Raw genomic sequence first — 27,612 nt, forward strand, 5'->3', positions numbered from 1 at the left:
AATTTCATTATCATAGTATTTACGTACTCTGGAATAAGATAAAATTTTATAAGGATACAGGAAGTTTACAGCATTATTTTGAACTGAACAATAAGTGCAGATTTGAAATGGGATTTTTCCATTTGGACAGTCTGCATGGACTGGTAAAGGTTAAATGGTGTTTGAAACACTACTGTAACTTTATTTTTTTTCATACATAATGCTATATTAAATATTGAGCAAGTCCTTGAACAATTGCCTCAAAATTATATGTCGAGTATACGTACTACTTAATCCTGAGTCACTTCTACATGCACACAACAAGGTTATGAGACTTCCCAAGCTACACAGGTATATCCAAGGTTACCTAAACAATCTAGACAGTTGCAAATGAATAAAAAATTTTAAAACTCAAAAATAAGTGAAAACAGGATTATCATTCCTTCTGATCTTTGCTTGAGGGTCCAAAATCTAATACAGTATTGTCCTATTTTTTTGTTAGCTCTGAAAAGTTCAAAGTTAAACTCCCTGGTACGGGATGCTGTAAATTAATGTTTATTAAACCCAAACAACAATATTAACACATTCTAATTTTTAAAAAATTTCCACAACTATTTTAAAACAAACTAGATCATCATTTTCACTGAATGCTACTGGCTACTGCAGAAAATGTCCCATAAAATGAAAGCTCTGATTACTTAAGGAAAATACTATATGAAACAGTTGCATGTAACACTAATAGGTATAAAGTAATATCTACAGTCTTCTGTAACATTATTAATCCACTTCCTATAGTATATGGTTACTGTTTAGGTTACATAAATATGGAGGTCGGCAACAAATGACTTGGCTATTATTTTAGTGATTTATCAAATTTTTAGAAAGTAACTTATACTAATACATATATCAACTATATCAGAAATGCAAAATTGGACATATATAATTTCACTTCTAAAAATATGATTTTAACATGAACATTATACATATTGGAGTAATGGAGTACTGTATAAAAAAATGCTATTAAAAAAATTCTTATTAAAATAATTATTTGGTAAGTGAACCATTCCTCAACTAAGGCTGAATGTACAGTTTGCTTCCAAGTCATTCACTGTAAAATCATTTAAAAATTTCTCATAAATGTATCAAACAGAACACACTAATTCAGGAGGGCTTACTTTTCTCTAGTCCAAGTGTGCACTAGCTAGTGATCTAAAAATATTTTTATATAATTCAAGTACTGCCAGTCCAGGATTGAGGTACTTTTTCTTTAAATCACTCAACTTTGGACTTTTTCAAATACAGAGAAAGCTTCCTGGAAAGGTTTTACATAAAATTGAACAACAACTTTTAGTTTGAATAATACTACCAGGGCAGTAATTTAATATTCATAAAAAAATAAGGCACACTATTACCAAACTTAATTACAAAAATCAGAGAAACTAATCAAGCGGAAAAAGTTTATGTGGAATAGAGAAATATTCATTATTGGTCACCTCTTCACTGTATGAAATAAACAATTTTTTTATCCATGTTGAGAAAGAATAGGCCTCAACGATAACACACATACTACTTCAAATTCAAAATTGCAGATTCTGTTAGCTCATGTCAACGGGAAATAAAAATGAGAAAAAACCAAGCCACATTATAATCAATTAACTATACTAATGTACTTTAACAAAAGCATCAGATAGTAGTAATGAAGCAATTTTAAAATATCTAACAATACCAACTTTTCTCCTGTAAATACTGTGTAGTATACATGTCATAATGTTACTTGTGATTTCTGATGAATACTTTTTCACAAAAATTAATAAATTGTTAAATTAATTAAAAGAATTTTACCTGTCACAGGGTTGACCCAAAGGGTCAGTTCTTATATCAGATAAAAAACTTAAAATATATTTCATGAGAAGTGTTCTAAGTGCCAATAATATTTATAGTGTGAAAATAAGCCTAATCATACTAAACATCAAACTGAGTAAAAGTTCCTTACAAATTAACCATACAGGATAAAGATTATTTTTAAGCATGTATCTTCATACAATTAAAAAAATCAGACTTTCACCACGTGCTTGTATAAAAATTTACTACACAAATACCCATGCTACTATACAACAATAACGTCCAATATTCACAAAAGATGTTAATGATAATGATCTGTGATTCTGGAATTTTAAGTACAAAATGAATGTATTAAAAGGCACTGGTATACCTTCAATATGAAATTGTTATACAGCACTGTGCTTATGCTGGACAATAATTCAGTTATGAAAAAATATACAAAGGTAAATAAAGAATACTATTTCTCTTATTTTTCATGAGGGATCTTCCCAGAATATTTGGAAAAAATTGGCCCTGTAACTTGTGAATATGTTGGGTTCATAGCATTAAACTTTTTGGTGCAGAATATCCATTGTCAATGATAGTGCATAACCCATTAAAAAAAGTAATAGTAGAAAATGGTGTGCATGAGAAACACTATGCAAGTTAATACATAATAAAAATATGAAGTATTCAACACCAAAATAACTATATAAAAAATTCAAGAACCACACTTTTTTTGTTTTTTTTTTCCTCCTAAACTCCCTGCTCATGGGCATAATTAGTCAATATTCTTTTCTAACTTGAGGATTGCGTACTTGATTTTTAGTAGAGAAAATTTATGTAACACTACTGTGTATTAATTCAACAAAATTATATTTAAAACATCTACTGTTGGTTATCTAATCTGTAGTTTATAAAGCTGAACATGAGAATTTATTCAAAGTTCCACACACCTCATTACAATGTATAAAGTGTAGTGTATTATACAAGTCATATCTTTTCCATTATCTAATGTAATATATATTGCACATGAATAACAAACGAAGACCTACAGGATGGAAGCACTTGTGATTCCTCAACCTGAATAGATGGTGAGGTTTTATGTACACATAAGCATAATTCAACTACAGTACCATCTTTTTATTTCTTTAAAACCAAAGGTTTCAAGCTGCACCTTAATTAAAGAAATCTTAAAAGTTCTTCTTCCAGTTTGTCATGGAAACTTTATTCTCCTAGAAATTAATTTACAACTGTTCTGGAATTTTCTTATGCTGATAAACAGAGTATCATACATCTAAAATAAAAGTAAATTAGGCGTATCTCCAGAAAAGGAACTACTAAAGTCATTCTTCCAGTTGAATACATTCCCAAATATTTGGATTTTTCTTCATTTTGCTGAGAATATCTGTTACATATATAAGTTCTGCAATACAAATTTTTCAAGATTGGATGAATATACATCGTGATTATTTAATTCATCCAAACCTTCAACAGGCTACCACCAAATTTATTTTTGCTAATCACTACCCAACAGTAAAATTTCCAGCCAGAAATTAATATTTGCCTATCTGAATGAATGGAAGCTCAAAAGGATTTTGAATGGAACTTGTTGAAGAATATGCCTTCTAACAGATATGTACAAAGATGAAATTATGAGGAGGGGATTAAATAACTAAAACTTTAAAATGACCAATTAAAGTTGAAATTTACAAATGCTGATAATGGTAAATATATCAGGTTGATAAAGTCATATCACAAAGCTGAATCTCAAAAAATTGAGAACCTTTACTACTCTACTTTTTCAGTGTGGTAGCTATTATGAAAGTAACTCTAGTAATAATGAAAAATCACAAAACAAAAACTGCTGTAAACACTAATTTACATTATAATTTTTGGTTCTAGGACAGAAGTTGCTATACTCTTATGTGGCAACACCATCCCACCATTGATATACAATTCATCTTTGACAATTACATCTTCACCTAGCACAGACACATTTTCCATCCGTACCTTGAAAAAAAAGAGAAGAAACAAAATAAATTACATTAACCCTTCAGAGCTGAGCTAAAAAAAACATATGCAGCACCCCAGTCCAGATAAACTTTGACATTGGCCAATTTAAGAGAACCAAATCAATGGCATGAGGAAAATATGCAAATACACATGATGTAAGAAAATTTGTAAAAATTCTACCTACTGTTCACAAGAAATTGAAAAAGACCATTTATAACCCATTGTGGGGCCTCTTTTTACAAGACACCCATGAATTTTACTAAGTTATACATGTTTTTTCTAATAAATTGTTTTATTTTATTTTGTAAAATTATAATTAGTACTACAGCTCTCACACAGTATCAAAATAGATAAGAAATAAAATCGGTAAAAAATTCTGAGTATATTTTTTGAAAAATATTTGTGTAAATTTATTGAAATTGAAGATAAATTTTTTGGATTATACCTACATGTTTTTTCTAATATTTCTCTGCAAAATTACAAAGGTAACTGACATACTATCATAAAAGATAAGAACTAAAACCAGCAGCAACCCTTGGGCATATTGGCGCAAATATAAAAAAGACATCATGTGAGAGAGAGGCTGTACGTCTCCTTGAAGTGCACATCTACCTAAGTCATGAGCCACCTAAAATTTGGCCTGCGGGCCGTCTATCAGACTCACATTCTTAAAAATTACATCATAATGGTTTATGTTCAATGTAATATTTTGGTATTGTAGACCATCTCTGTGACTTTTCTCTGGGCCACTTAGTTAACTAAATTGAATACAGAATTCAGGCCAAAGGCTAAGCACTGGGACCAATGAGGTCATTCACTGTAAATTGACAGAGTTTGAAAGGAGTAACAGGAGGAAAACCTTGCAGTTGCACTATGAATTAGTTGTTAAGAGAGGGTGGAAAGTAAGATGGAAGAAAGAGAATATGTTACAGGATCAAGGAAATTATTATTAGAATGCATTAGCATACAGAGACGAAGCACTTGAACAAGACGCATTACTGACTCGAGCTGAAACAACAAAGCCACAGAATCATTGTGTTAACAATTGAGGCATTCGTGTACCTACACAGGTTTCCCCGAGAATCTATGAAGGGCCTTTTACATGCACTGGACAGCGAAATCACCCAGATGTCCCAGAGACACTGAAAACCCAAGACACTGTTTATACTTCCTAGACCTATGTCACCCCACTACATGAAAATTAATGGACACTATGCCTCTACTGACACGTCCGAGTACCAAGAATTAATTTCATATAGGCCATCTCAAGAGGCCTTCTGGCTAATATTAGTGTAGAGAATTCAATGCTCCTTTGTTTAAAAGAGAAGGTTGAGGTTCCTCCCTTCATAAGACAAGCCTACGGATTTTTGCCAATGAAGGCAATGCTGCCCAGCCTACAAAGGATAACCTACGAAGTCTTAAACCGGATCGCGCAGGTGGCGTGGGTCCGGCAGACCTCGTGCCCACAGGGGTCCTGAAGCACGGCGTTACAGCCCGACTCCATACAATGGGCTACCTGTAAGTGAAATGACACACGAGTATCATCACTAACATCCCGGACTAAGTCCGTGATGTGATATGTCATAACACCGGAGTGCTCCGGTGTTAAAAGGTAACAAGGGTTAGTCTCTACCTGCTCTTTGACCGTGTAATGTGGTGAGTCGTCCGACAGGATCGGTAGAACAGCTTGAATCAGGCTTCCAGATAAACAAAACCAAGTCCCGGCTAACACCGGAGTCCCGCTTCCAGTGGTTAGGCATTCAATGGGACTTGAACTCTCACACTCTATCAATTCTGCCATTGAAGAGGAGAGAAATAGCCAAAGCAACCAGGCAATTTCTCAAGTGCAAGCAGACGTTCCGGAGGAACCAAGAAAGAATCTTAGGTTCTCTCCAATTCGCTTAAGTAACGGACGTTCTTCTAAAAGCCAAACTGAAGGACATAAACTGGGTTTGGCAATCAAGAGCAAACAACAGATCCCGGGACAAACTAGCCCCTATCCCGGCGATCTTACGAAAGAGACTCCGCCCGTGGACGGAGATCAAGAATTTGTCAAAGACAATTCCGCTCCAGTTCCCTCCGCTGGCCCTAGTGATCCACACAGATGCATCACTAAGCGGCTGGGGAGGATACTCACAGTACAAAAAGGTAAAGGGAACCTGGTCCCTACCATTCCGCCAGCTTCATATCAATGTACTGAAAGCTATGGTAGTGTTCCTCACCCTGAAAAAGCTTCATCCAGCCAAGAATCTCATATCAAACTGGTGCTGGACAGTGCAGTAGTAGTACACTGCATCAACAGGGGAGGCTCCAAGTCGAGCCACGTGAACCATGTCATGATAGCCATATTTTCACTACCAGACAAGAACAAATGGCACCTGTCCGCCACTCATCTAGCAGGCGTTAAACAAAAAAGGAAAACGTAGTAGGGGACGCGCTATTACGCTCAGTCCCGCTGGAGTCAGAGTGGTCCCTGGGCAAGCAGTCATTCAGTTGGGTCTGTCAACTAGTCCCAGGGCTTCAGGTAGATCTCTTCGCCACCGAGTCGAATCACAAACTCCCTTGTTATGTAGCCCCCAACCTGGACCCTCTGGCCTATGCCATGGCTATAGACTGGAATCAATGGAAGAAGATTTACCTCTTTCCTCCAGTGAATCTTCTCTTGAAAGTTCTGAACAAACTCAAGATGTTCAAAGGCCACATTGCTCTAATAGCCCCCAATTGGCCAAGAGCAATTGGTTCCCACTTCTACTGGAATTGGGACTCCGCCCTCAACGGATCCCCAATCCCAAACTATCACAACTAGTACAAACGTGGACTGTGTTCGCTTCCTCAAGAATTCAGAAAGCCCTAACTTTATGGACTTCATGAAGTTTGCGGCACAAAGAGATGCTAATATCGACCCCAAGAACATCTTATTCTTAGAATCTGATAAACGGGAATCGACCTTGCGTTACTATGATTCAGCAGTTAAAAACTAGCTGTATTCCTAAGGAACTCTGATACACAAACCATGACAACCAATCTGGCCATATCCTTTTTCAGAACACTGTTTGAGAAAGGTTTAGCAGCTAGTACTATTACTACTACTAAGTCTGCACTTAAGAAAATCTTCCAGTTTGGATTCAAAATAGATCTGACAGATTCTTATTTTTCATCTATCCCTAAGGCCTGCGCTAGACTCAGACCATCCGATAGGGCCAAGTCTGTGTCATGGTTTTTGAATGATGTCCTTAAATTGGCCTCGGACACTAATAATGACTCGTGACTTTCTACCCCTCCTGAGGAAAACATTATTCCTGTTAAGTCTGGCCTCAGGAGCCAGGGTATCTGAACTGTCGACTCTATCTAGAGACTCGGGTCATATAGAGTTTCTCCCTTCAGGAGAAGTGTTACTTTCTCCAGATCGTCAATTTCTAGCTAAGAATGAGGACCCACTGGATAGGTGGGCCTCATGGAAAATTCTCCCACTTCAACAGGACCCGTCCTTATGTCCAGTTTCTTCTCTGAAAGCATACCTAAATAGAACTGCCCTAAGATCTTCAGGCCCTCTATTTGTTAGAGAAAAGGGAGGCACCATTTCCTTAAAAGGAATTAGGCAGCAAATCTTATACTTTATAAAGCAAGCCAACCCGCAGTCCTTCCCATGGGTACATGATGTTAGGGCAGTAGCTACCTCTATTATTTATTTTCAACATAGGTCTTTTGATGATCTGAAGAAGTACACAGGCTGGAAATCTTCGACAGTATTCAAACGCCATTATCTTAAGTCCTTAGAAGCCCTTAAATTCCAGCAGTGGCAGCGGGAGGGAAAACACAGTTTTCTCCCTGACACTGCTTGAGTAGTAGTAGTAGGTTTTTAAAATCTTTACTTAGATCTCTCCTTCCTACCTGCCTCGCTAACATTCTCGCCGTTTTAGCTCAGCCGCCATGTAGCCATAATTTGTACCTTTGATGCCACATGTTGTATATAATTGTGATGTTCCTCTTGTTTTGTTCCTAGGATTAGTCACAGTTTGCATTCACCCTTGCTGTTTACTATTAAGTATGCATTGTTTTGTATTTTGATTTAGTATTAAGGTTCCAATTGCCTTGTTGTTACTTGTTCTGTAACCTTGTTCATAGATTATGGCAATTAACCTTAATTGTTTTTGATTATCCTATATATTACTTGTGTGCTTCCTTCTTTCCAAGCTTGTGTGGCCATTTCTCTGGTACTATTTCACGTAGCGACACAGGCTGAGCCCAGAAAAGGGATTTTGACAAAGGAAAAATCTATTTCTGGGCAAGGGCCTGTGTCGCCCAGTGAAATCCCACCCTTTCCTGTTACCCCCCCCTTTTTGGCCCAAGCTTGGGTGCTATCTGCAGGAATGACGTCAGAGGCGCTAGCCGTAACGGTAGCGAGTAGTGGGCCTTAGATCGGCTCCTCTATAGTTGAGGGATTTTGAAGAAGGATGAATCTAAATGGCAAAGGACCTCTGGTAGTGGTTTCACTCGCCCCAGAAACCATACCAACACCTTAAGGGGGCCGGCCGGCTAATGCCCTTTTTTAAGGACAGGACTTTGATATTCATACCACTTAATAAGGTGACTTGGGACATCTCCAAACCGCATATGATTTTCGCCTCTGACCTTCGGTTTTGTGACGCCAGGGCGATTTATCCCGAAAATAACCATTTTTCAAATTCTATCTCCTCCCTTGATATTTAATATTAAGACCTGGGATTACTACCATATATAGACCTGATGTAGACCTCCAATCGAATGGAGAGTTTTTTTTCTAAAAGTCAGTTTTTTGCTAGATATGAATTTTTCAATATGGTAAAAGAATAAACCCTATAAATCAGGAGAAAAAAATTTATACAAAAAATACGAAACAAAAATTGGAAAAAAGGGCTCTATTTGATTGTTCTATAATGTCTTTCTGAGTTATATACCAAATTTCAATGTTATAGCTTTAAAACTAAGTGAGAAGATAGATTTTGAAGGTCAATAAGTATAGTTTTGAGATACGGGCGTTCAAAGTTTTCCTTCGTATTTCTATAAAGACAATGTTAATAAATAATGATTATTATGAATGTATATTTCTTTTTTGTGTATTAATAAACCAAAACTATTTTATTTATCATAATTTAATCATAAATGATGATCCCTTTGCTCATATATCGCAGCCTGGGGCACTGCTTGAGGCAAGATGGGGCACTTCTTCCCACGCAATTCTCTCTCTCCCCTTCGCTAACTCGGCTTATTACAGTGAATTTTCTTCTTCTGTATGTTAGCGAGATGTTTTCCTTGTATATTCCTCTTTGGCATGATGAAATTTGCCCGAAACAAAGATAAACAAACGTAAATGCAAGAGAATGTCAAGAGGTGAAACTCGAAGGCGTACTCTTTTTTTTTTTTTTTTACAAAGACAATTTAATAAATCATGATTATTATGAATTTCATATTCCATTTTGGGTTTTAAAAACCAAAACTTTGTTATTTATCATAAATGAAGATCTCTTTGCTCAAAGATCGTCGTAGCCTTGGGCACAGTGTGACGTGTGCTGTCAAGCAAGACGGGGGCGTTACTAAGCAACCCTCCCCTCTCTCTTCACTAACTATGCATATATTATGATATTCTGTAATAATACTTGAGCGATTTTTCTTCGTCTGTATGTTAGCGAGATGTTTTCCTTGTCTTTTCCTCATTGGCATGATGAAATTCTTGCCGAAACATACATAAACATACGTAAAAGCAGGCGTATGTCAGAGGTGAAATGGAACGTGTAGACTACTCGAAGTCTGTGATCGCACTAAATCAGGACTGGACAGTGGACTTGGCCTGAAGTCTCCTTCTCGACTCGGGGAATGTCTACAAATGCCATTTCTCCCAATTTCTTTGACAATAATTATCAAAATTTACGATAATAGAGGAAATATTGCATTTTCTTGTACGGATCAATGTTTTAGGCTTATTGAGTTACGTTAACTAATTACCCTGTAACTACGAAAGTAAGAGGAATTTTGATGAAATATTTCGTATACGTATTCTCAATTGCCATATGAAGCTCCATGAATTTTTTCATGACTTTGCATTTTTCGCCCTATACCTCCATATATAGGCGTTCCGGCCGGCCCCCTTAAATAAGGTGAGCGAGCCAGAATATTCTGGCATTTCCATATTAGCTTTTTTCTCTGGTATTATAGCAATATTCTTTCTCTGTACTCTGAAATTCTTGCCTTTTTTTGGCTTATAACACCCTGCTTTTCTATCAAGGGTTGCAGCTTGGTTGTGCAGAAATAATTTAACCTAAACAATAAGCAAAATTTTACATCCTCGTTACGAGAAAAATTTAGTTAAAATACATCACCATTAAAACAATAATACGTATATACCATTCTAACAATATATATAATTTTATAAAATTCTATGAAATGTGACATAACTTTTTACACAATAAGTTCAATTTTAAAATTTACACCAAAAATAACTTTCGTACTTACCCATTGACCAACAATGCATTTCCATCCAATAATGCAGTTCTCTAGCCACGTGTGCGACTTTATGGTTGCCCCCCGTAAAATGGTACATCTCTTGATGCAGGCTCCATCTTCAATTACAACATCTGGACCAATAGTTACGTTGGGACCAATGCGACAGTTTTTCCCAATTTGTGCAGAAGGGTCAACTAAGACATTGCCAACAACACCTGTGTGAAAATGTGAAAAAAAATTTCTTGCTACTACAAAACATACACTTTAATCCAATCAATTAATCTGTTTTTGTTAGATAGTTACTGGTCTCCGATACATTAAATAATTGAATCCTCTCCAAACCCACTGCTAACCCCATGTTAAGGGGTCTGTCTTGAGTCTTCTCCAGCTATTTCTATTGAAAGCATCTTCCTTTGCTAAACTTTTCTTCCCCTTCTCCAAATCCTCCCTCACTTTGTCTCACTATCTAATCCTTTGCCTTCCTTTACCTCTAACTCATCTTACCACATGCCCAAACCATCTCAACACTGACTCCCTTATTATATCAGTAACCTTTACCACTCCAGGATGTCCAATATCATCTTCATTCTTCAGTCTCTCATGCAGCGAGATCCCAAAAATCCACCTCACCACTGTAATTTCTTTTTGTTCAAGCTTCTGTTCCTCTTCCTTTCTTAATGCCCATGTTTCTGAACCATACATCATCACAAGTCAGATTACAGTAAAATATAAAAATAAAAATTTTTTTTTTTTTTTTTACAGAAATCTGCCTTTTTTATATGGTATACAAACCATTTGTGATCTATATAACATGGAGGGTAACCCGGTGGAGAGGGAGAGTTGCCCACATTCTCCAACCCAAACCAACCATTGTTTTTATGGCCACCAGATAGTCTTAGATGTGCTTCTACACTCACCCTTTAAGTGCTGTGTTCTGGATGAGTAATGTACCCTCTTTCTTTATTTGACTGTGGTGGGAATTTTGCTGTGCTGTTTTTGTTTTTAGAGTTCTCTGTTAGTAGTTTTGTTTATACACAAAACAAACCTTCGGCCTTACCAATAGGATAAATGTTCTGGTGCCAGCTGGAAACTTATTAAAACAACCAAAGATTGTAAATGCAAGGAATCTATGGCATCTGGCATCCAATTTGTAGTTGAGGTGGAAGCAAGTCTAGAGAGTGCACATGAATCCAGTGACTAATCAGTCTTTCTTTAATCACCTTGAAGAGAGGACCTTTGCTTGGTTCTCCTCCCAAAGCCGGTTTATTTTTTTTTTTTACCTAAGGCCATGTTTAGTTTCATATTTATCCAGCCCAGAAGTCCTGTGAGCATCAACGTACTATTTATACAGCCTTCCAGGATTCCCGTGTTCATGCTTCCTCTGGGACAGAAGCAAATAGCAGTAGATGTCCTTTACACTTATTCCTTCTGCTTTGGCATTGGCTGTTTTATGTATGATGCTGGTTCGTCTTTCTCACGGTGATATTGGCCCTTCAGGGCCTTTCAGGGAGAGAGGGGTCAGCTACTTTTTGTTCTTTAGCATTTTGCATTTGTCATTTTGAAAGATATATAGAAACATTTGTGTTAAGACATTTCAGTCTTTTATTTCCCTTCAATGGTATACTGCTACACATTTTCTGGGAACGTGGTAATGTTTTAGTCTTCCAGAATTTTTGTGATTCGGGACATTTGAGACTTTATGAATTCATGTTGCAGACAAGGTTTATATGCTAGGATTCAGCTTTCTAACATAAAGCTATTCCTTCACTTCCTCAACATGAATTTTGATGGTGGAAGATCTCTGACTGCATTGGTCCCGTCTGCTTGCTCATGCCCAGTCATGATTTGCTGTCTCGCCTCTTATCAGTCATTTTGGAAGGGAGGGGGGGCGAGCCATATGGCTCACTCCCTTCCCTTTACCCTCACAGATAAATATGATTTTTTTCCTCTCTCAAGATAGAAGTTATTTTCTTTTCCTGAGAGGGAAGGCATTTTATTTGTTTCTTTTCAGCCTCAACAGCTGTCAGCCCTGCTTCTCGCCTTAAAGTCAGGCGACTGCAGTGTTCCACTCAGATCTTGAGAGCCCCTCTGCTTTGCTTCCCTCTGCCAGAATTCCCCCCTTCATTAATTTTAAAGTGCTCTTTGGTGCTGTGAAAAGAGTTTGGAATCTAGTCAGTCCTGTGGCAGTCCACTCCTTTCTAGCCTTGGAGCCCTTTCTTTGTGCTGGCCTCAGAGACTACATCCTCATACTGGGGTACCAATCTTACAGACAACTTTTCCGATGTGGCTTCGTCTATTTCTGTGGCTCCTAACTCCCTCTGATGTTTCATCATCCGATGATGTTCGGCTTGGTACTCCTTTTTGCCATATGAAATAATATTGTAGTACGAATTTGCTTGAATATGTTTTTTACTCTTACACGCTTTGTTTTTCTTTCTCTGTAAGGGTAGTCTGCTGGGATGTCACACATGGCCATGTGATGTCATGGCTTCTCCTTATAACAATGTAGTTTCAATCAACCCTGCATTCAAGAGCAGGGTGACACATCTCCCGCTACCTTTGGCATTGGATTTTCTTGGTAAATACTTCGCTTTTCTTCACGTGTGTGTGTGTGTGTGTGTACTGGGGAGGCCCTCTGGTTGCAGTATGAGACAAAGGAAGACTTTTTCACCATCTTCACCTTCTTCTTTGGTACTTGCTATCCATCAACAAGCTGGGGTTTGTTTCAGTTGAGCTTCTCTTCATGTTCCTACAGATCTCAGCAACTGGTGCACGCTTTCCTCGGATTCGGCAAGTTGGAGAAGTAACCCGAGATTGATATTAGTTCAAGAATTTTTCCAAACTTGTATCTTCTCCCTTGTTTCTTTGGACACTTGGGTAAAGTGAGCAAACCAACCTTTGTCCTGTTCATGGATTGTTTGCTCATCCGAGTTCTTTGATTTCATAGAAATCTAAGACTCTTTAGGGTGCTTCCTATACTTTCTACTTTCGCTTTCCTTTGGAACTATGATTCATTGTTTCTCTTCAGTTTGAAGTAACTGTGAAGATTCTACAGCATTCCCTCAGCCTGTTTGAGCTTGGCATAGGATGACAAAGCTTCCATTTATGTAGATGTCAAAGGTGGTCCCCCTCTCTGGTTGCTGTTCCAGGGTATCCTAGATGTTCTTCTCTTCCAGAGACTTCAGCTCGCCTCTTCTTCATCCCCATGGGCGTATTTCTAGTATTGGTCGTGGATATGAGGTTGTCATCGATCATGTCCCTTGTCATAGTATTGCTTCTGCATCTTGTGACCAAGAGCTCTAGGTGTGTGTCTTCTCCCAGACATTCACACATACATCAACCGTGTTCATGTTTCGTCGCAATGCTATGTACGTGATTTGTCGCTCGACCGTGTACATGACTCGTAGTATGACAGTGTACGTGATTCATTGCACAACTGGGTATGTGATGGAGGTCCTACTTTCGTCATTCGCCTTCCAGTAAGGGGTCACGACTCTTCTAGGCAAAGAGTATGATCTTCTCCCTAACATTCACATGTGCATCATTCGACATCACATGACTGTGTACATGATTCATTGTATATTTTCATGTATGACACTTACCTGGCAGGTATATATATAGCTATATTCTCTGTTCGCACTGGCAGAATTTTCAAAACTCGCGGCAACCGCTAGATCACTGGTAGTTCAGGTGATCGCCACCCCGCTCCCGTGGCGCTGGTGCTCGGAATCATTCCCATTTTCGTCAGATTTTTTCTGCCACTGAACCGGCAACATCGTTGTTGGTTCCCTGCTAGAATTCGAAACTCGTTAGCTGACTTTCGCTGTACTTGGATGGTTTATTGGGTATCGTATTGGAAAGTTGGATTGGCAATCGCGATTGGAAGTTATTATAATGTCTGATTCTGGTATAGTATTTCGAGTGTGTATGAAAGAAGGGTGCAAGGTGAGACTGCCGAAAGCTTCGGTAGACCCTCACACAGTATGTAAGAAGTGTAGAGAGGTTTTGTGTACTTGGGATAATAGATGTAATGAGTGTGAAAGTTTAAATGAGAAGGAGTGGAAGACTTTCACAAAATATGTTGAGAGACTAGAGAAAAGGATAGAGTAAGAAGATCGGTGTCTCGGAGTGAGAGGTCAGGATCTTCTAGTAAGGCCTTGAATACTTCTGTTATTTCTCCCCTTCTTCCCAAGTAGAAGTTGTTAATCCTTCTCCTCAGGTCTCTCCTGCGCCCGCTGCTGTTTCTGAGGATACTAATTATGTGAAAGTGTTTGCCGCCCTTGCGTCAATGGGCGATCAGATTCAGCGTCTTACAGACAAAGTGGGTACGTTTGAAGTGTCAGTGTAGTGGAGGGGGCGGCTGATTGTCTCACTCGTGCTCCTAGACCTAGGCCTCTGCCAAGCTCCCAGACCAAGGGAGAAGGCATGTCGACAGTCGAAGGGAGGCGAGAGGGGTTCCCTTACGATCAGTCGTCCCTTCAGGCAGTCCTGTTGCGTCCCAGGCTGCAGCAGTGCGTCATAGAAAAGGCGACACTGGGAAGTGTTTTTCCTCTACAGATAGTGCTGCGTCAGGCAAGTATGGACGTTATGCGGAAGTTTCGCGTCCTCTGAAGAGGACGCATAGACCTACGTCTTCTCAAGATGAGCGTTACCCTCAAGAACGGTGGAGTAGTCCGAGGTTTTCTCTTCTAGTGATGAGGAAGAGGCGGTTCCGAGTAAAGGAGGAGATCCTTTAAGTCAAGACAAGACGCAAGACCTCATGTATACGACGGTTCTCTGGATAGGAGCCCTCCTTCTGAATACGGAGCAGTCTCTCCGATATCTTCTCCTTATCGTAGAGCTCAAGATCGAGTTTCTCGTTTTGATGATCCTTCTCGTCGTCGTTCTCCGCTTGCTCAGACTTCCCGCCAGGAAACAGAGACTAGGAACTTTCTTGAAGAGATGCAAGGAAGGTTAGCCGATTTAGTTAAATCGTGGGGAACATCGGAACATCCTCCTACAAGGCGTAAGGACGCATCTCTCCCCGTCAAGTCATCTAAAAGGACGCATGATGGTTTGCCTCCTTCTCATCACGCTTCGGAGTCTCGGTAGTACGCAAGTTACGGGAGCAGGACGCAGGACACAAGTTACGAGAACAGGAAGCAGGACGCAAGTTTCCGGAGCAGGACGCAGGACGCAAGCTTCCGGAACAGGACGCAGGACGCAACCTCGGAGCTCAGAAGGACGCAGGACGCAGGCGGCAGGAGCCGGTTTCTTCCCGCGAGGTTGGAGAAGATTTTCTGCAGCAAGACCTTGGTTTACAGGATGTGTCTTCGGCAGAAGAGGAAATAGAAGACTTAGAATCTGAGGAAGAAAAAGAGGGGTGAAGCACCTTCTTCAGACTATAAGAAATTAACGAATTGCCTTCTTTCACTTTTTGAAGGGGATTTTCAGCCTGCAGCTCCGACATCACCCCTTTCTCAATTCTCCAAGAATAAAACTCCGAAGAAGTCCTCGTTTTTGAAGATGAAGTTTCGATTACGGCTAAGAAGGCTCTTCAAAGAATTGATACGTGGTTGAAGGAAAAGAGAAGCGGGCAAGACTGTGTTCTCTTTCCCTCCTGCCAAATTGGCATCGAAGTCCGGAATTTGGTATGTGACGGGGGAAAATCTCGGCCTGGGAGTTCCTGCCTCCTCCCAGGGGGATTTTTCCAACATTGTTGACAGTTCCCGCAGACATGCCTTGAATTCGGCTAAAGTGTGGTGGTCTCCATCAGAATTAGATCATCTCTTGAAAGGGATTTTCCGGACCTTCGAGGTTTTCAATTTTCTTGATTGGTCCTTGGGGGCTCTGGGACGAACAGTGGAAAATAATGAATCAACGGCTTCTCAACTCCCAAGCAGTATTATGTCCTGCATGACAAAGCCTTAAGGGATGGCGCGAATGAATTAGCATCTCTTTTCACCGCAGGAGTTTTAAAGAAAAGGTCACTCCTATGCTCTTTTGCTGCTAAGGGCGTTTCTAACGCCCAGAAATCCGAATTGGTTTATTCCCCACTTTCGGATCATTGTTTCCTGCGGATATTATCAAGGATATTTCGCTTTCCCTAACTCAGAAGGCGACGCAGGATCTGTTAACTTCTTCGGTAAGGAAATTTTTACCCAACAAGGTGGTTAAGAAGACGCCTAAGGAATCAAGACAAGCTAGTCAGCCCTTTCGAGGCAAGTCCTTTTCTCGTCCTGCCTTCAGAGCAAGAAGAGCTCCGTCCAAGAGGGGTTCGAAACCCAGTAGTAAACAATGAACAACAAGTCCTTCAGACATCAGTAGGTGCCAGACTCCAGAAGTTTTGGGAGATTTGGCAAGAAAAGGGAGCAGATCCTTGGGTCGTCAAGGTAGCCAAAGAAGGTTACAAGATCCCTTTTCTGAAGAGACCACCTCTTGCGACATCGCCAGAGAGCTTGGAGCTCACTACAGCGATCCAGGGAAACAAGAAGCACTACAAGAACAAGTTCTTTCTATGCTCAAGAAAGGAGCAATAGAACCTGTTCTGGATCACTTATCTCCGGGATTTTACAACCGACTGTTTTTAGTAGCGAAATCCTCGGGGGGATGGATGGAGACCAGTACTGGACGTAAGTCAACTCAACTTATTTGTGGAGAAAACAAAATTACGATGGAGACGACCGATTCAGTACTGGCAGCGGTACGTCCAGGGGACTGGATGGTTACCCTGGACCTTCAAGACGCATATTTTCATATCCCAATTCATGCAGGATCCAGGAAGTACCTGAGATTTGTGATCCAGAACAAGGTCTTTCAGTTCAAAGCCCTCTGCTTTGGACTGTGCACAGCCCCACAAGTTTTTACAAGAGTGATGGCGAGCGTGGCGAAGTGGCTACACATTCTAGGAATAAGAGTGTCTCTATACCTGGACGATTGGCTCATAAGAGCCCAATCAAGAAAGCAATGTCTGGAGGACTTAGAAATGACGTTAACATTAACGAAAGAGTTAGGGTTGATGGTGAACTTAGAAAAGTCGAATATGACCCCCAGTCAGGAGCTAGTTTATTTGGGGATTCTGATCTCCTCAGTGACTTTTCGGGCTTTTCCCTTTTCCGTCTCCTAACAGACAAGAGCAGTGCATCCGGAAAGTTCAAGCCTTTCTAGAGAAAGAACAATGTTCAGCACGAGAGTGGATGAGCTTACTGGGGACCCTCTCGTCCCTGGAACGGTTCGTTTCTCTAGGAAGGCTTCACATGAGACCCCTACAAATATTTTTGAACCAAGTCTGGCCAAGAAAATCGCAACCAGATTCCTTCCTGTTTCGAATTCCTCGCAAGATCAAAGAGGAATTGCGGTGGTGGCTAACTCCGGGAAGTTAGCGAAGGGAGCGTCTCTCCAGCAAAAGAACCCAGACCATGTATTGTTCTCAGACGCGTCGGACGCAGGCTGGGGAGCGACTCTCGGACATCAAGAAGTTTCAGGTCGTTGGAGCAAGGAGGAAGCGGCTTGGCATATAAACAGGAAGGAACTGATGGCGATTTTCTTGGCTTTGAAAGAGTTCAACGCGGTGATTCGCAACAAGGTGGTGCAAGTCAACGCGGACAATACCACAGCTCTGGCGTACATCCGCAAACAAGGAGGGACACATTCAATCTCTCTTTGCAAGTTGGCGGAGGAGATCCTTCTTTGGGCAGAGAAGGAAAACGTAACCCTTCTCACCAGATTCATTCAAGGGGAGAGGAATGTGAGAGCGGACCTGTTGAGCAGGGAAGGTCAACTTCTATCAACAGAATGGACTCTTCATTTAGAAGTATGCCAGAGTCTGTGGAAATTATGGGGTCGCCCAGTGGTGGACTTGTTTGCGACAGCAATGACAAAGAGATTGACGACTTATTGCTCTCCAGTCCCAGACCGTCAAGCAGTCGCAGTAGACGCCTTTCTTCTAGATTGGACGGGGCTAGACGTCTACGCCTTTCCCCCGTTCAAGATATTAGGAAAGGTTTTGAAGAAATTCAGGGAGAGTCAAGGGACAAGAATGACTCTCATAGCTCCATACTGGCCGGCCCGAGATTGGTTCACAGAGGTACTGGAATGGACAATAGATGTACCAAGGACACCTTTCCAGCAAGAGTAGAATCTACTCAAACAGCCTCACTTCAACAGGTACCACAAGAACACCCTCGCTCTGGGTCTGACTGCGTTCAGACTATCGAAAGACTTGTCAGAGCGAGGGGGTTTTCTAGAGAGTCGGCCAGAGCGGTGGCCGGAGCTAGAAGAGCCTCTACTATTAAGGTGTACCAGGCGAAGTGGGAAATCTTTCGCAAGTGGTGCAAGAGTCGGAAGATTTCTTCATCCAGTACCTCTGTGACCCAAATTGCCGACTTCCTTTTATACTTAAAGAAGGAAATAAAATTGTCAACTCAGACGATTAAAGGGTATCGGAGTATGTTGGCCTCAGTATTTAGACATAGAGGTCTAGATATTACAAATAATCTAGATCTGAGAGACCTCATAAGGTCCTTTGGAACAAGGAAGGAGCTCCAATACAGAGCGCCTTCCTGGAATCTCGATGTGGTCCTGAAATTTTTAGGAACTAGTAAGTTCGAACCGATGGATCAAGCTTCGTTGAGAGATATCTCGAAAAAGACCATCTTTTTGGTGGCCTTGGCCACAGCTAAAAGGGTGAGTGAGCTGCAAGCAATTAGCAAACATATTGGCTGGAAACATGACAAAGCGGTTTGCTCATTTCAGGAGGGGTTCTTGGCCAAGAACGAGAATCCAGCTCATCCATGGCCAAGGTCTTTTGAAATTATGGGTCTTTCAGATTTAGTAGGACAGGAACAAGAGAGAGTTCTTTGTCCAGTAAGGGCATTGCGCTATTATATGGAGAAAACCAGTAAGATTAGAGGAACTTCAGAATCACTGTGGTGCTCTGTGAAGGATCCTAGCAGAGCAATGACCAAAAATGCTATTGCCTTTTTCCTTAGGGAACTAATTAAAGAATCTCATATGTTATGCCAAGAAGAAAATTTCGGCATCCTTAAGGTTAAGGCGCACGAAGTGAGAGCAGTAGCTACTTCCTTGGCTTTTAAAAAGAATATGGCCCTCAAAGATATCATTGAAACGACGTTTTGGAGGACTAATTCAGTGTTTGCAAGTCATTACCTTAGAAACGTCAAAACAACGTTTGACAATTGTCAAACGTTGGGTCCATATGTATCCTCAGGAGCAGTATTGGGCAAAGGATTTTCCACCCCATAACTTACTAACATGCTAGGTATTTTAATGAAGTGTGTTGTTTTTATGGTTGTCTGAGAGGGTTATTTCCTCTTCAGTCCTGTGAAGTGTAGTGTGTTAGGTTAGTTTTGTGTGTGGTTCAGGTGGTCTAACTTATCCTAGCATGAATGCCCGTGGTAAGAGAGGGCTAGGGTTTCCTGTCAACAAATTGGTCCCGTCCAGTTGTCAGACCCTTGTATTTAGCTTCATCAACTAATAGGTCACGTCCTAGTTGGAAGCTACTAAGGTTTAGCAGGCTAAGAGGCAGGAATGCTGAAGTCAGCTACCTTAGCAGGTAAGGAATCTAAGAGTATTTTGAATTTTAAATTTTAAAACTCTTACAATGTTGCTGTCTTTGACCCACCTCCAAATGTGTCAATCAGCTATATATATATACCTGCCAGGTAAGTGTCATACATGAAAATGATGTTATTATGATATAACAAAGTTTCATGTATACTTACCTGGCAGGTATATATAATTAAATTCCCACCCACCTCCCCTCAGGAGACAGGGTTCAGAGAAAAATCTGACGAAAATGGGAATGATTCCGAGCACCAGCGCCACGGGAGCGGGGTGGCGATCACCTGAACTACCAGTGATCTAGTGGTTGCCGCGAGTTTTGAAAATTCTGCCAGTGCGAACAGAGAATATAGCTAATATATATACCTGCCAGGTAAGTATACATGAAACTTTGTTATATCATAATAACATCATGTTTTGTTGCTTGACTGTATATAATTTGTCGCAAGACCATGTATGAGATTCGTCGCACAAACATGTACTATGTGATTTGTCGCATGGCTGTGTGCCTGTTCTCCCTTGTCAAAAGCGAATTCAAGATCATATTCCATCGTTCGAGAATGTAGTCATTCTGGTGGAAGAGATGTCGACCTACCCAATGGTAAATCAGCATGTCTGTGCAATGCCTTTTGGCCACAGCAAAAGACTGATGGGAGTTGCCTTGGTAGCTTCAGACGAATGTTCCATGTCTTCAACATATGAGATCGATGTATACCAATGATTTCAAACCTTCCCAGGTAGAAAGAATCCATGTTTCATCATTAATTTACATTTGAATTGTTCCTAAGAGAATATTAACCTGAAACTTATTCTTGGGATTCACACCTACTCAACTGGTTAGGTACTTGAGTTAGACTAAGAAGGTTTTAAGGCTCTTTCTAACTTAGCATAGCCTAAGTGGTTGATTTCCTAGCCTAGCAAGTGGTCGAGTTCTTAGCCTGGCCTAGCCTAGCTATGCGAACCTGCCTTTACCATCTTAGCCAAGCCTAAGTGGATGAGTTCTTAGACTAGATAGTGGTTCTATTCTTAGCTTGGCCTACCTTAGCTAGTTGAACCTGCCCTAACCATCTTAACTGGTTCTTGGGCTAGCCTAGACTAGACTAGCCTACGGGTGAGCTAGTTCGAACTTTTCCCTACTGACTTAGCCTAGCCGAAGTGGTTAGGTCCTAGGCCTAGCCTAACTAGTTCAAACCCATCTCTCCATCTTATCCTAGCCTAAGTGTTGGAGTTCTTAGCCTAGCCTAGCTGGTTTGGGCTTATGTTTATCAGACCTGCTCTTCAGTTTCCCAGAGCATGTTCTTCTGCTTCATGAATTCTGCAAGAAGTTTTCCCATTCTTCTGGAGTTTGGGATTGGCTTAGGTTAGATTGGGTTTGATTCTTAGCTTAACCTTTCTTTTATATACAAGTAACCAGATCAGTGATGTCTCAATATAATAGTGTTCTTGTCTCTGCAAGAGTTAAGATCCGTCTTTGCTCTGCGCTACGTTGCTCAAGAATGTAGAATGGTGGCTTTTTCGTCAATATGAGGGGTGTGTGTCCTTTCATTATAGGACATTTCCTTCAATAAGAAACGTACTGGTCATATGTCATCATAAGGGATCACCTAGTAGGACATCTTCTCTGTTAGAGATGCATTTTTCCTTGGCAGCTCAAGGACTTCTTTCCTGTATACAGTGCAATTACTTAGACAATGCACAAGATGACAGTAGGATATTTAGAATGTATCTGCACTGAGCATTTTGTCATAGGACATCCCCTTGGGTTATCCTATTGTCTCTTCTGTCTACTTGGAAAAGACCCATGTTAGACCTCTTCAATTTGACAGGAAGCTAAAGATCTTCTGTTCATGGTCCCAGAATTGTTTGTGGCAGTAGAGGACTGCCTTCTGGGAACTCTCTGAGAGGCTAACAATGGAGTGCCCCACCTCCCTTCCTCAAATATTTTAAAATCCCAGGAAAGTTGCGTTCACCTCCAACACGCTGAAGTGGACTTAACTGTCCTGTATGCTTCATGCCCCGAGGCCAGGAGCTCTTTGAGATAAGTACCCCAACCTTCAGAAGAGGCTCCCGAGTACAGGAACAAATTCAGGGGTGTGAATTAAGGACAAATCCCTTTGTCAAGCTTCTAAGTCTTAGGTTAACCCCAGTAGCTCCTTGTAACCCCAGCATGAGTAACCAAGAGAGATTCCTCCTTAGCACAAGCTTCTTTGCCAGTCTGTTGTGGAGAGATGCCACCAATCACTAGGATCTTTATCTCTTCATGTCAGGAGTCGGTATAATATCTCTTTCGGGAGATCTTTCCTGTGGAACAGCGACTCAGATGTAAGGCTATTACTTCAGAGGATCTTCATCCACCGTATACAAGATGAGCTGTCTACTGCTGTGATTGGTGTCATCAAAAGGGTTTATCTCCGCTCAAGAGTTCCTGTTAAGTAGATAACTCAGAACAGAGAAGGTTCCTTCTGTTGATACTGGCAAGGAGCTACAGGACTTACTTGTGATTAGCTCGTCTGAAGGATGTTGACCTCTCTTTACCCTCAGAATTCTTGGTGTGGTTCAAGAGCTTGGAGCAGTCTTGTTCACCTGGGAAACTCAAAACTCCTACTTGGGACCTAACCAGAGTGTTCTCTCTGAACCTCCTTCAAGCCCATGCATCAATCATCTCCCAGGAAACTGGCTTTGGAAGCAGTTTTCCTTCTGACCTTAGCTTCCTTGGAAGGGTTCGAAAGCCTCAGGGTCCCTTCAAGTACTGTGTTGTTATCCGAAGGTTTCATCTAGAGATAAGGTGTCATAGACTACATGTTAACACAAGACAGGTCAAGAAAGAGGTGTCCTAGAACACCCTTTCAGTTTTCTACACAAGGTGATTAGACAAGCCAACTCCTCATCATCAAGTTCTCCCACTCATTGGGTGCATGCAGAAGCACTTGACACCAGAGGAATACGTTCCTCCTTGGCATTCAAAGTACATATCTGTTCATAGGATATGAATGTTGGCTCATGACAGTATCAAACCAATTTAACTTTCTTCTGCATGAAGAACGTTGCCCACAGATCCTTGGACATGTTTTCCTTGGGTCCAGTGGTGGCTGTTCAACAAGTGTGACTCATCCAGTGCCCCTGTCAGGACAGTTTGTATCTTGCCTAAGATGATTGTGTGATGTAGGGAATAAGGGAGTTAACTGGCCTCTTTTTTTTTTTTTTTTTCCCTCCCCTTTTCTCCTTTCTTCATACCTACGGGCAGTTTGAAGAATATACTACACATCATACACTGGAACTGGCTTGATGCAGGTGAGCGTTGCAGCCAACTTTTACAGCACTTTTCATGTTCCATCCAGCATGCAGATGTGCTTCCTAGTAGCTTAAACTCCTCTCTCCAGCAAGGGGAGTGAGGAGTGGTGACAACCCGTTTCATGTGGCCGACATGGTTTGTTGCCCGAACAGATATATAGCTCTTTTGGATTTCCATGAATGCAATGAATGTGGTTATATTTCATTGTATTTGAGCCCAGTGGACTGAGTATTAGATATCAACATATTTAACATCTCAAAGGCTTAGGTCCTCTTCTTTAGCAATCTCATTTCTAAGAAGAATGATTGGGTGTTCCAAACCTCCAGTTGATTCAGGATTCTCATACCTCTCTCCAATTATGAGTCTATCCTATTGTTAAGACCAAAGGCTTGTTCTGCATATGAACAAATGACAAATTTGTAATCAATTTGTATTTTTCATAGCTAACAAACCTGTTGTCTTACACTGACTGCCCAACTCTCGCCGCCTGTCTTACATTTCATCCTAGGTTGGAAGAAAGACTGATGTGTCACTGGATTCATATGCACTCTCTCGACTTGCCTCCACCTCAACTACACATCAGATGCCAGATCCCACAGATTCGTTGCATTTACATTCTTTGATTGTTTTTAACCAGTTTCCAGCTGGTGGTAGAATATTTATCCTACTGTTAAGACCTCAGGTTTGTTAGCTATGAAAAATACAATTTACTAAAAAATTTGTCATTTTGTAATCAGGCCAGTCTATCCTTCAAGGAGAACAAACAGAACCAACACAGCTGTGAGGGTTGTGGTTGTCCTTTTAGTTAAATTGTCTCCCCTTGCGGTAGATTCCCACTCTGTGTACTCACACAGTGGGAGAGAATGAACTTGTGATTTACCATGTGCAGAATGCAAGTCTTGGTCTCCTCCTCAGTTGAAGCAACAGGTTAGGAGGCAAAGTAAGCCTATGAAGGGTTCCCATGATTCCCTGGACGATAGTCCTACGCTATAAGTGACACCACTTTTCTGACCTCCAGTGGCCATCCCCCATCCCCCAATGCCAAGCACTAACATACATCCCTCCTCTGATGATAACAAGGCTACACAGATTGTTTTTCTTATTCAACTACAAGAGGTTTGTCCTACCTTTAATATTGGAGTCCTTGGCTAGGAAAGACAGACAACAGTCAGTCATGTTTACTATAAAATTACACTTTCCTCCTTACAGGTACTGTAACTTCAAACTCCCAGAGGTCCCAGTTGTTGTTGAGAATGTAGAGGTGTTTACTTCTCCCCATCTGACCCCCTTGCCTTATTGGTGCAGAGGTCTGCGCGGCAAAATAGGGGATTTCACCTCCTCACCTTTTTCCTTCTTGAACTATCAGTGTAGGATGACAGGGTCCAAATCCCATAAGAGGTCTCACTGTCCCTCCCATCAGCATTTATGGAGGAAGGGAACACCTCTTTTTGTTTGCCTTCCTATAGGAGACAAGCTGCTGCTTCTTCTCATTGTAGAAATGGGGGTTGCTGCTTCCTTCTATCATCCCTGATCCCATACTTGGGGATGGATTTCTTCATGGGATAGTCGTTCTCCCTGGGACACTCATGGCTGCTTTAAGAGATGACATTTGTAGCACTCTTGCTTCCCACACTGTTCTCAGTCCATGTACTGGCAAAGGAACAGGAGTCATTGGAATTCATCCATTACCACCTTCTCTAAGGATTCCAGCAAAAGAGGCCAAACTTCTCTATCAAGGCATTTGTCTTCTCACTTATTGTTCTAGCTCACTTAGGCTAGGTTAAGGTAGCTTAGAACTAGTTAGGCTAAGCTAAGAACTCAACCACTTGCTAGGCCGAACTCAACTACTACCTCGCTTAAGAACTCAATCACTTAGGCTAAGCTAAATCAGAAAGGCCAGCAGTTCCTTACCTTCCTTTGCCTTGAAGCCTTCTTGGTGTAGCTTCAAGTACCTAGCTAGAGAGTAGGTCTGAATCCCAATGAAGGCCAGATGGCTTGATTGAATGAATCCATTGAGTAGCTTTTGCTCCGAATTACTGTTGCACAGGTCATCATCTCTTCCACCAGAAGAACTATGCCCTCAATTAATGGAATAATATCCTGAATTCACCTTGAAAAGGAAGACGCTGGAATGCAGCTGTGCGACGAACCACATACATGGACGTGCAATGAACCATATACATGAATGTGGGATGAATCATGTATATGGACGTGGGATGAATCACACACCTGGATGTGTGATGAATCATGTACATGGACAGCGATGGGTCAAGTACACAGTCGTGCAATGAACTACGTAGGATACATGGACGAGTGATGACACACGTACATGGTCGAGTGATGTAGAACAATCTACAAGTGAACATCAGGGAGAAGACCACCCTTGCTTGGAAGTCTCTCGACCCTTTACTCTGGAAGAAGCATGAATTAAGTAGGACCTCAATCAAGCACACGGTCGTGAATTGTAGAACAATCCAAGTGAGAACATCAGGGAGAAGATCACTCTTACCTAGAAGTTGCTCAACCCAGCAGTGAGAGAGAAAACATTCTCGGTATTGTGGAAATTAAAACAAAACCGTACTACAATTTTTTATTTCACGTGGCAAAACGGTACCACATTAATATCACAGAGAGACGATATACACACATCACATAAGCTGTCTGTAAGGTTGGTATCCCTGCATGACGACACAGTATTGTCCGTGAGCAAGGAGGAGGAGCTCTGATGACAGCAAGGAACACACCGCTGACAGTACCAAAATTAGTGAAGTGGCATCTCTGTCAGAGGGAAGCAAAGCAGAGGGGTTCCCAAGTTCTAAGCAGAATGCCGCCACTGACAAACTTCCAGGCAAGAAACAGGGCTGACAACTGAAGAGCCTGTAAAGAAACAAATAACATGCTCTCTCCCTCAGGAAAGAAAATTTCTATCTTGTGAGAGCGAAAAGAATCATATTTATCTAAGGATAAAGGGAAGGAAGGGAGTGAGCCGTACAACCCACGCCCATCCCCCACCAAAATGATGGAAAATAAATGAGATAGCAATCATGATTGGTCCTGCAAGCAGATGGGAAGAATGCAATCGTAGGCCATTAAAATTCGTGTTGAAGAGATGTAGGAATGAACTCCTATGCCAGACAGCCGAATCCTTGCATAAAAACCTTGTCAGCAATACGAACCCCTAACATCTCGAACATCCTGAAACACAAATTCTGAAAGACTAAAACATTACCACTCCCAGAAAATGTGTAACTAGATAAAATCAAAGATACATAAAACATTAATCTCAAAATTGTTTTCAAAATATCTTCAATATGACAAATGTGAAATGATAAAGAACAAAATGTAGCTGGCCCCTCTCTCCCTGAAGGGACAATATCCCTTGGGAGACCGATCAGCATTACACATAACACAGCCGATGACGAAGCAAAGGTAAAGGCATGAGGCACATTTACTGCAATTGCATCTGTCCTAAAGGAAGGTCAACAACACGGCAATCATGGAAGGCTGTCTAAAAATGTTGACGTCCCCAGGAATTCTGAGCTGGATAAATATGAATCAAACCACAGGCTTGAGTAAAAAAAAAAATCGGCTTTGGGGGAGGAAAGCGAAGCAAAAGTCAACTCTCCAAGAGGGTAAAGAGACTGGTACGTCACGAGGTTCTAAGCCCGGTCGGTGACCAGCATCCACCTCATATACACATGAGTTGCCCGATGCCTTGAATCCTTGCTTTACAATCTTTGACTGTTATTTAGCTGGTTTCCAGCTGGCACTAGAAGATTATCCTATTGTTAAGAGCAAAGGTTTGTTCTGCATATGAACAATATAATTACTTGACCATGATTTTTCTGAGTCTCAGTCTTATAAATTAATTAAGTAATATATGAAATTACAGCTTGCCTACTAAACCACTTAACTTCATTGGTGATTTGTACCTTCATTCATATGCAAAGTCAAATAATACTTGATACGGGAAAAGGCTACATATAAATAAATATTACAGTATCCTTATTATCTTCGGCCAGCCCGACGAGAGCTGATAGTCAGCACAGTGGTCTGGTTACACTATTTTAATAATCATTAATAATAATAACCTTTATCTTACCTGGACCTTTATACAGTTTGGCAGTGTTGCTTGTTTTACAAGAGTTGAGATATAAACACATTCCAGTTAAAAAGTCCTTGGGCTGACCAATATCCATCCAGAAGCCTTGAAGTTCCTGTGCATATAACTGGCCATCACTGGCCATGTATGGAAACACTTCCTTTTCAATGCTCATTGGACGGCACTGAAAAAATTGACATTGCAACATAATTTTGCAAAAGTAAACATTCAAAAGATGACTTAATGCTACAAGAGATCAAAATATTTTCACAACTAATAGATTTTGAATGGGTTTCTATGAAATTACGGCCATGTTTATAATTACAGGTAATGACTATTATAGAGGGATAGAATTGGAAAT

General features: G+C 40.8%; 2 protein-coding genes across 2 annotated transcripts in view; one reads left to right on the forward strand and one right to left on the reverse strand.

Annotated features, from left to right (window-relative positions):
* Positions 1-27,612, forward strand: part of LOC135220807 (mannose-1-phosphate guanyltransferase beta-like) — a 165,219-nt gene that overhangs the window by 85,571 nt on the left and 52,036 nt on the right.
* LOC135220801 (mannose-1-phosphate guanyltransferase beta-like) lies at positions 2,994-27,498 on the reverse strand. Its single transcript, XM_064258310.1, has 3 exons — positions 27,252-27,498; positions 10,306-10,511; positions 2,994-3,813 (listed from the first exon to the last, which is right to left on the reverse strand). Exons 1-3 carry the CDS (start codon positions 27,457-27,459, stop codon positions 3,682-3,684), a joined length of 546 nt encoding a protein of 181 aa, XP_064114380.1. The 5' UTR covers positions 27,460-27,498; the 3' UTR covers positions 2,994-3,681.

Source organism: Macrobrachium nipponense, chromosome 2, assembly GCF_015104395.2.
Source record: "Macrobrachium nipponense isolate FS-2020 chromosome 2, ASM1510439v2, whole genome shotgun sequence".
NCBI classification, from domain to species: Eukaryota; Metazoa; Arthropoda; class Malacostraca; order Decapoda; family Palaemonidae; genus Macrobrachium; species Macrobrachium nipponense.

Coding starts and splice junctions, on each gene's coding strand:
- LOC135220801 (XM_064258310.1), bottom strand. CDS start 27,459: ATGTTGCAATGTCAATTTTTTCAGTGCCGTCCAATGAGCATTGAAAAG. Junction 10,512..27,251: donor CAAACTGTATAAAGGTCCAG/GTAAGATAAAGG, acceptor ATTTTCACACAG/GTGTTGTTGGCAATGTCTTA. Junction 3,814..10,305: donor AATGCATTGTTGGTCAATGG/GTAAGTACGAAA, acceptor TTTTTTTTCAAG/GTACGGATGGAAAATGTGTC.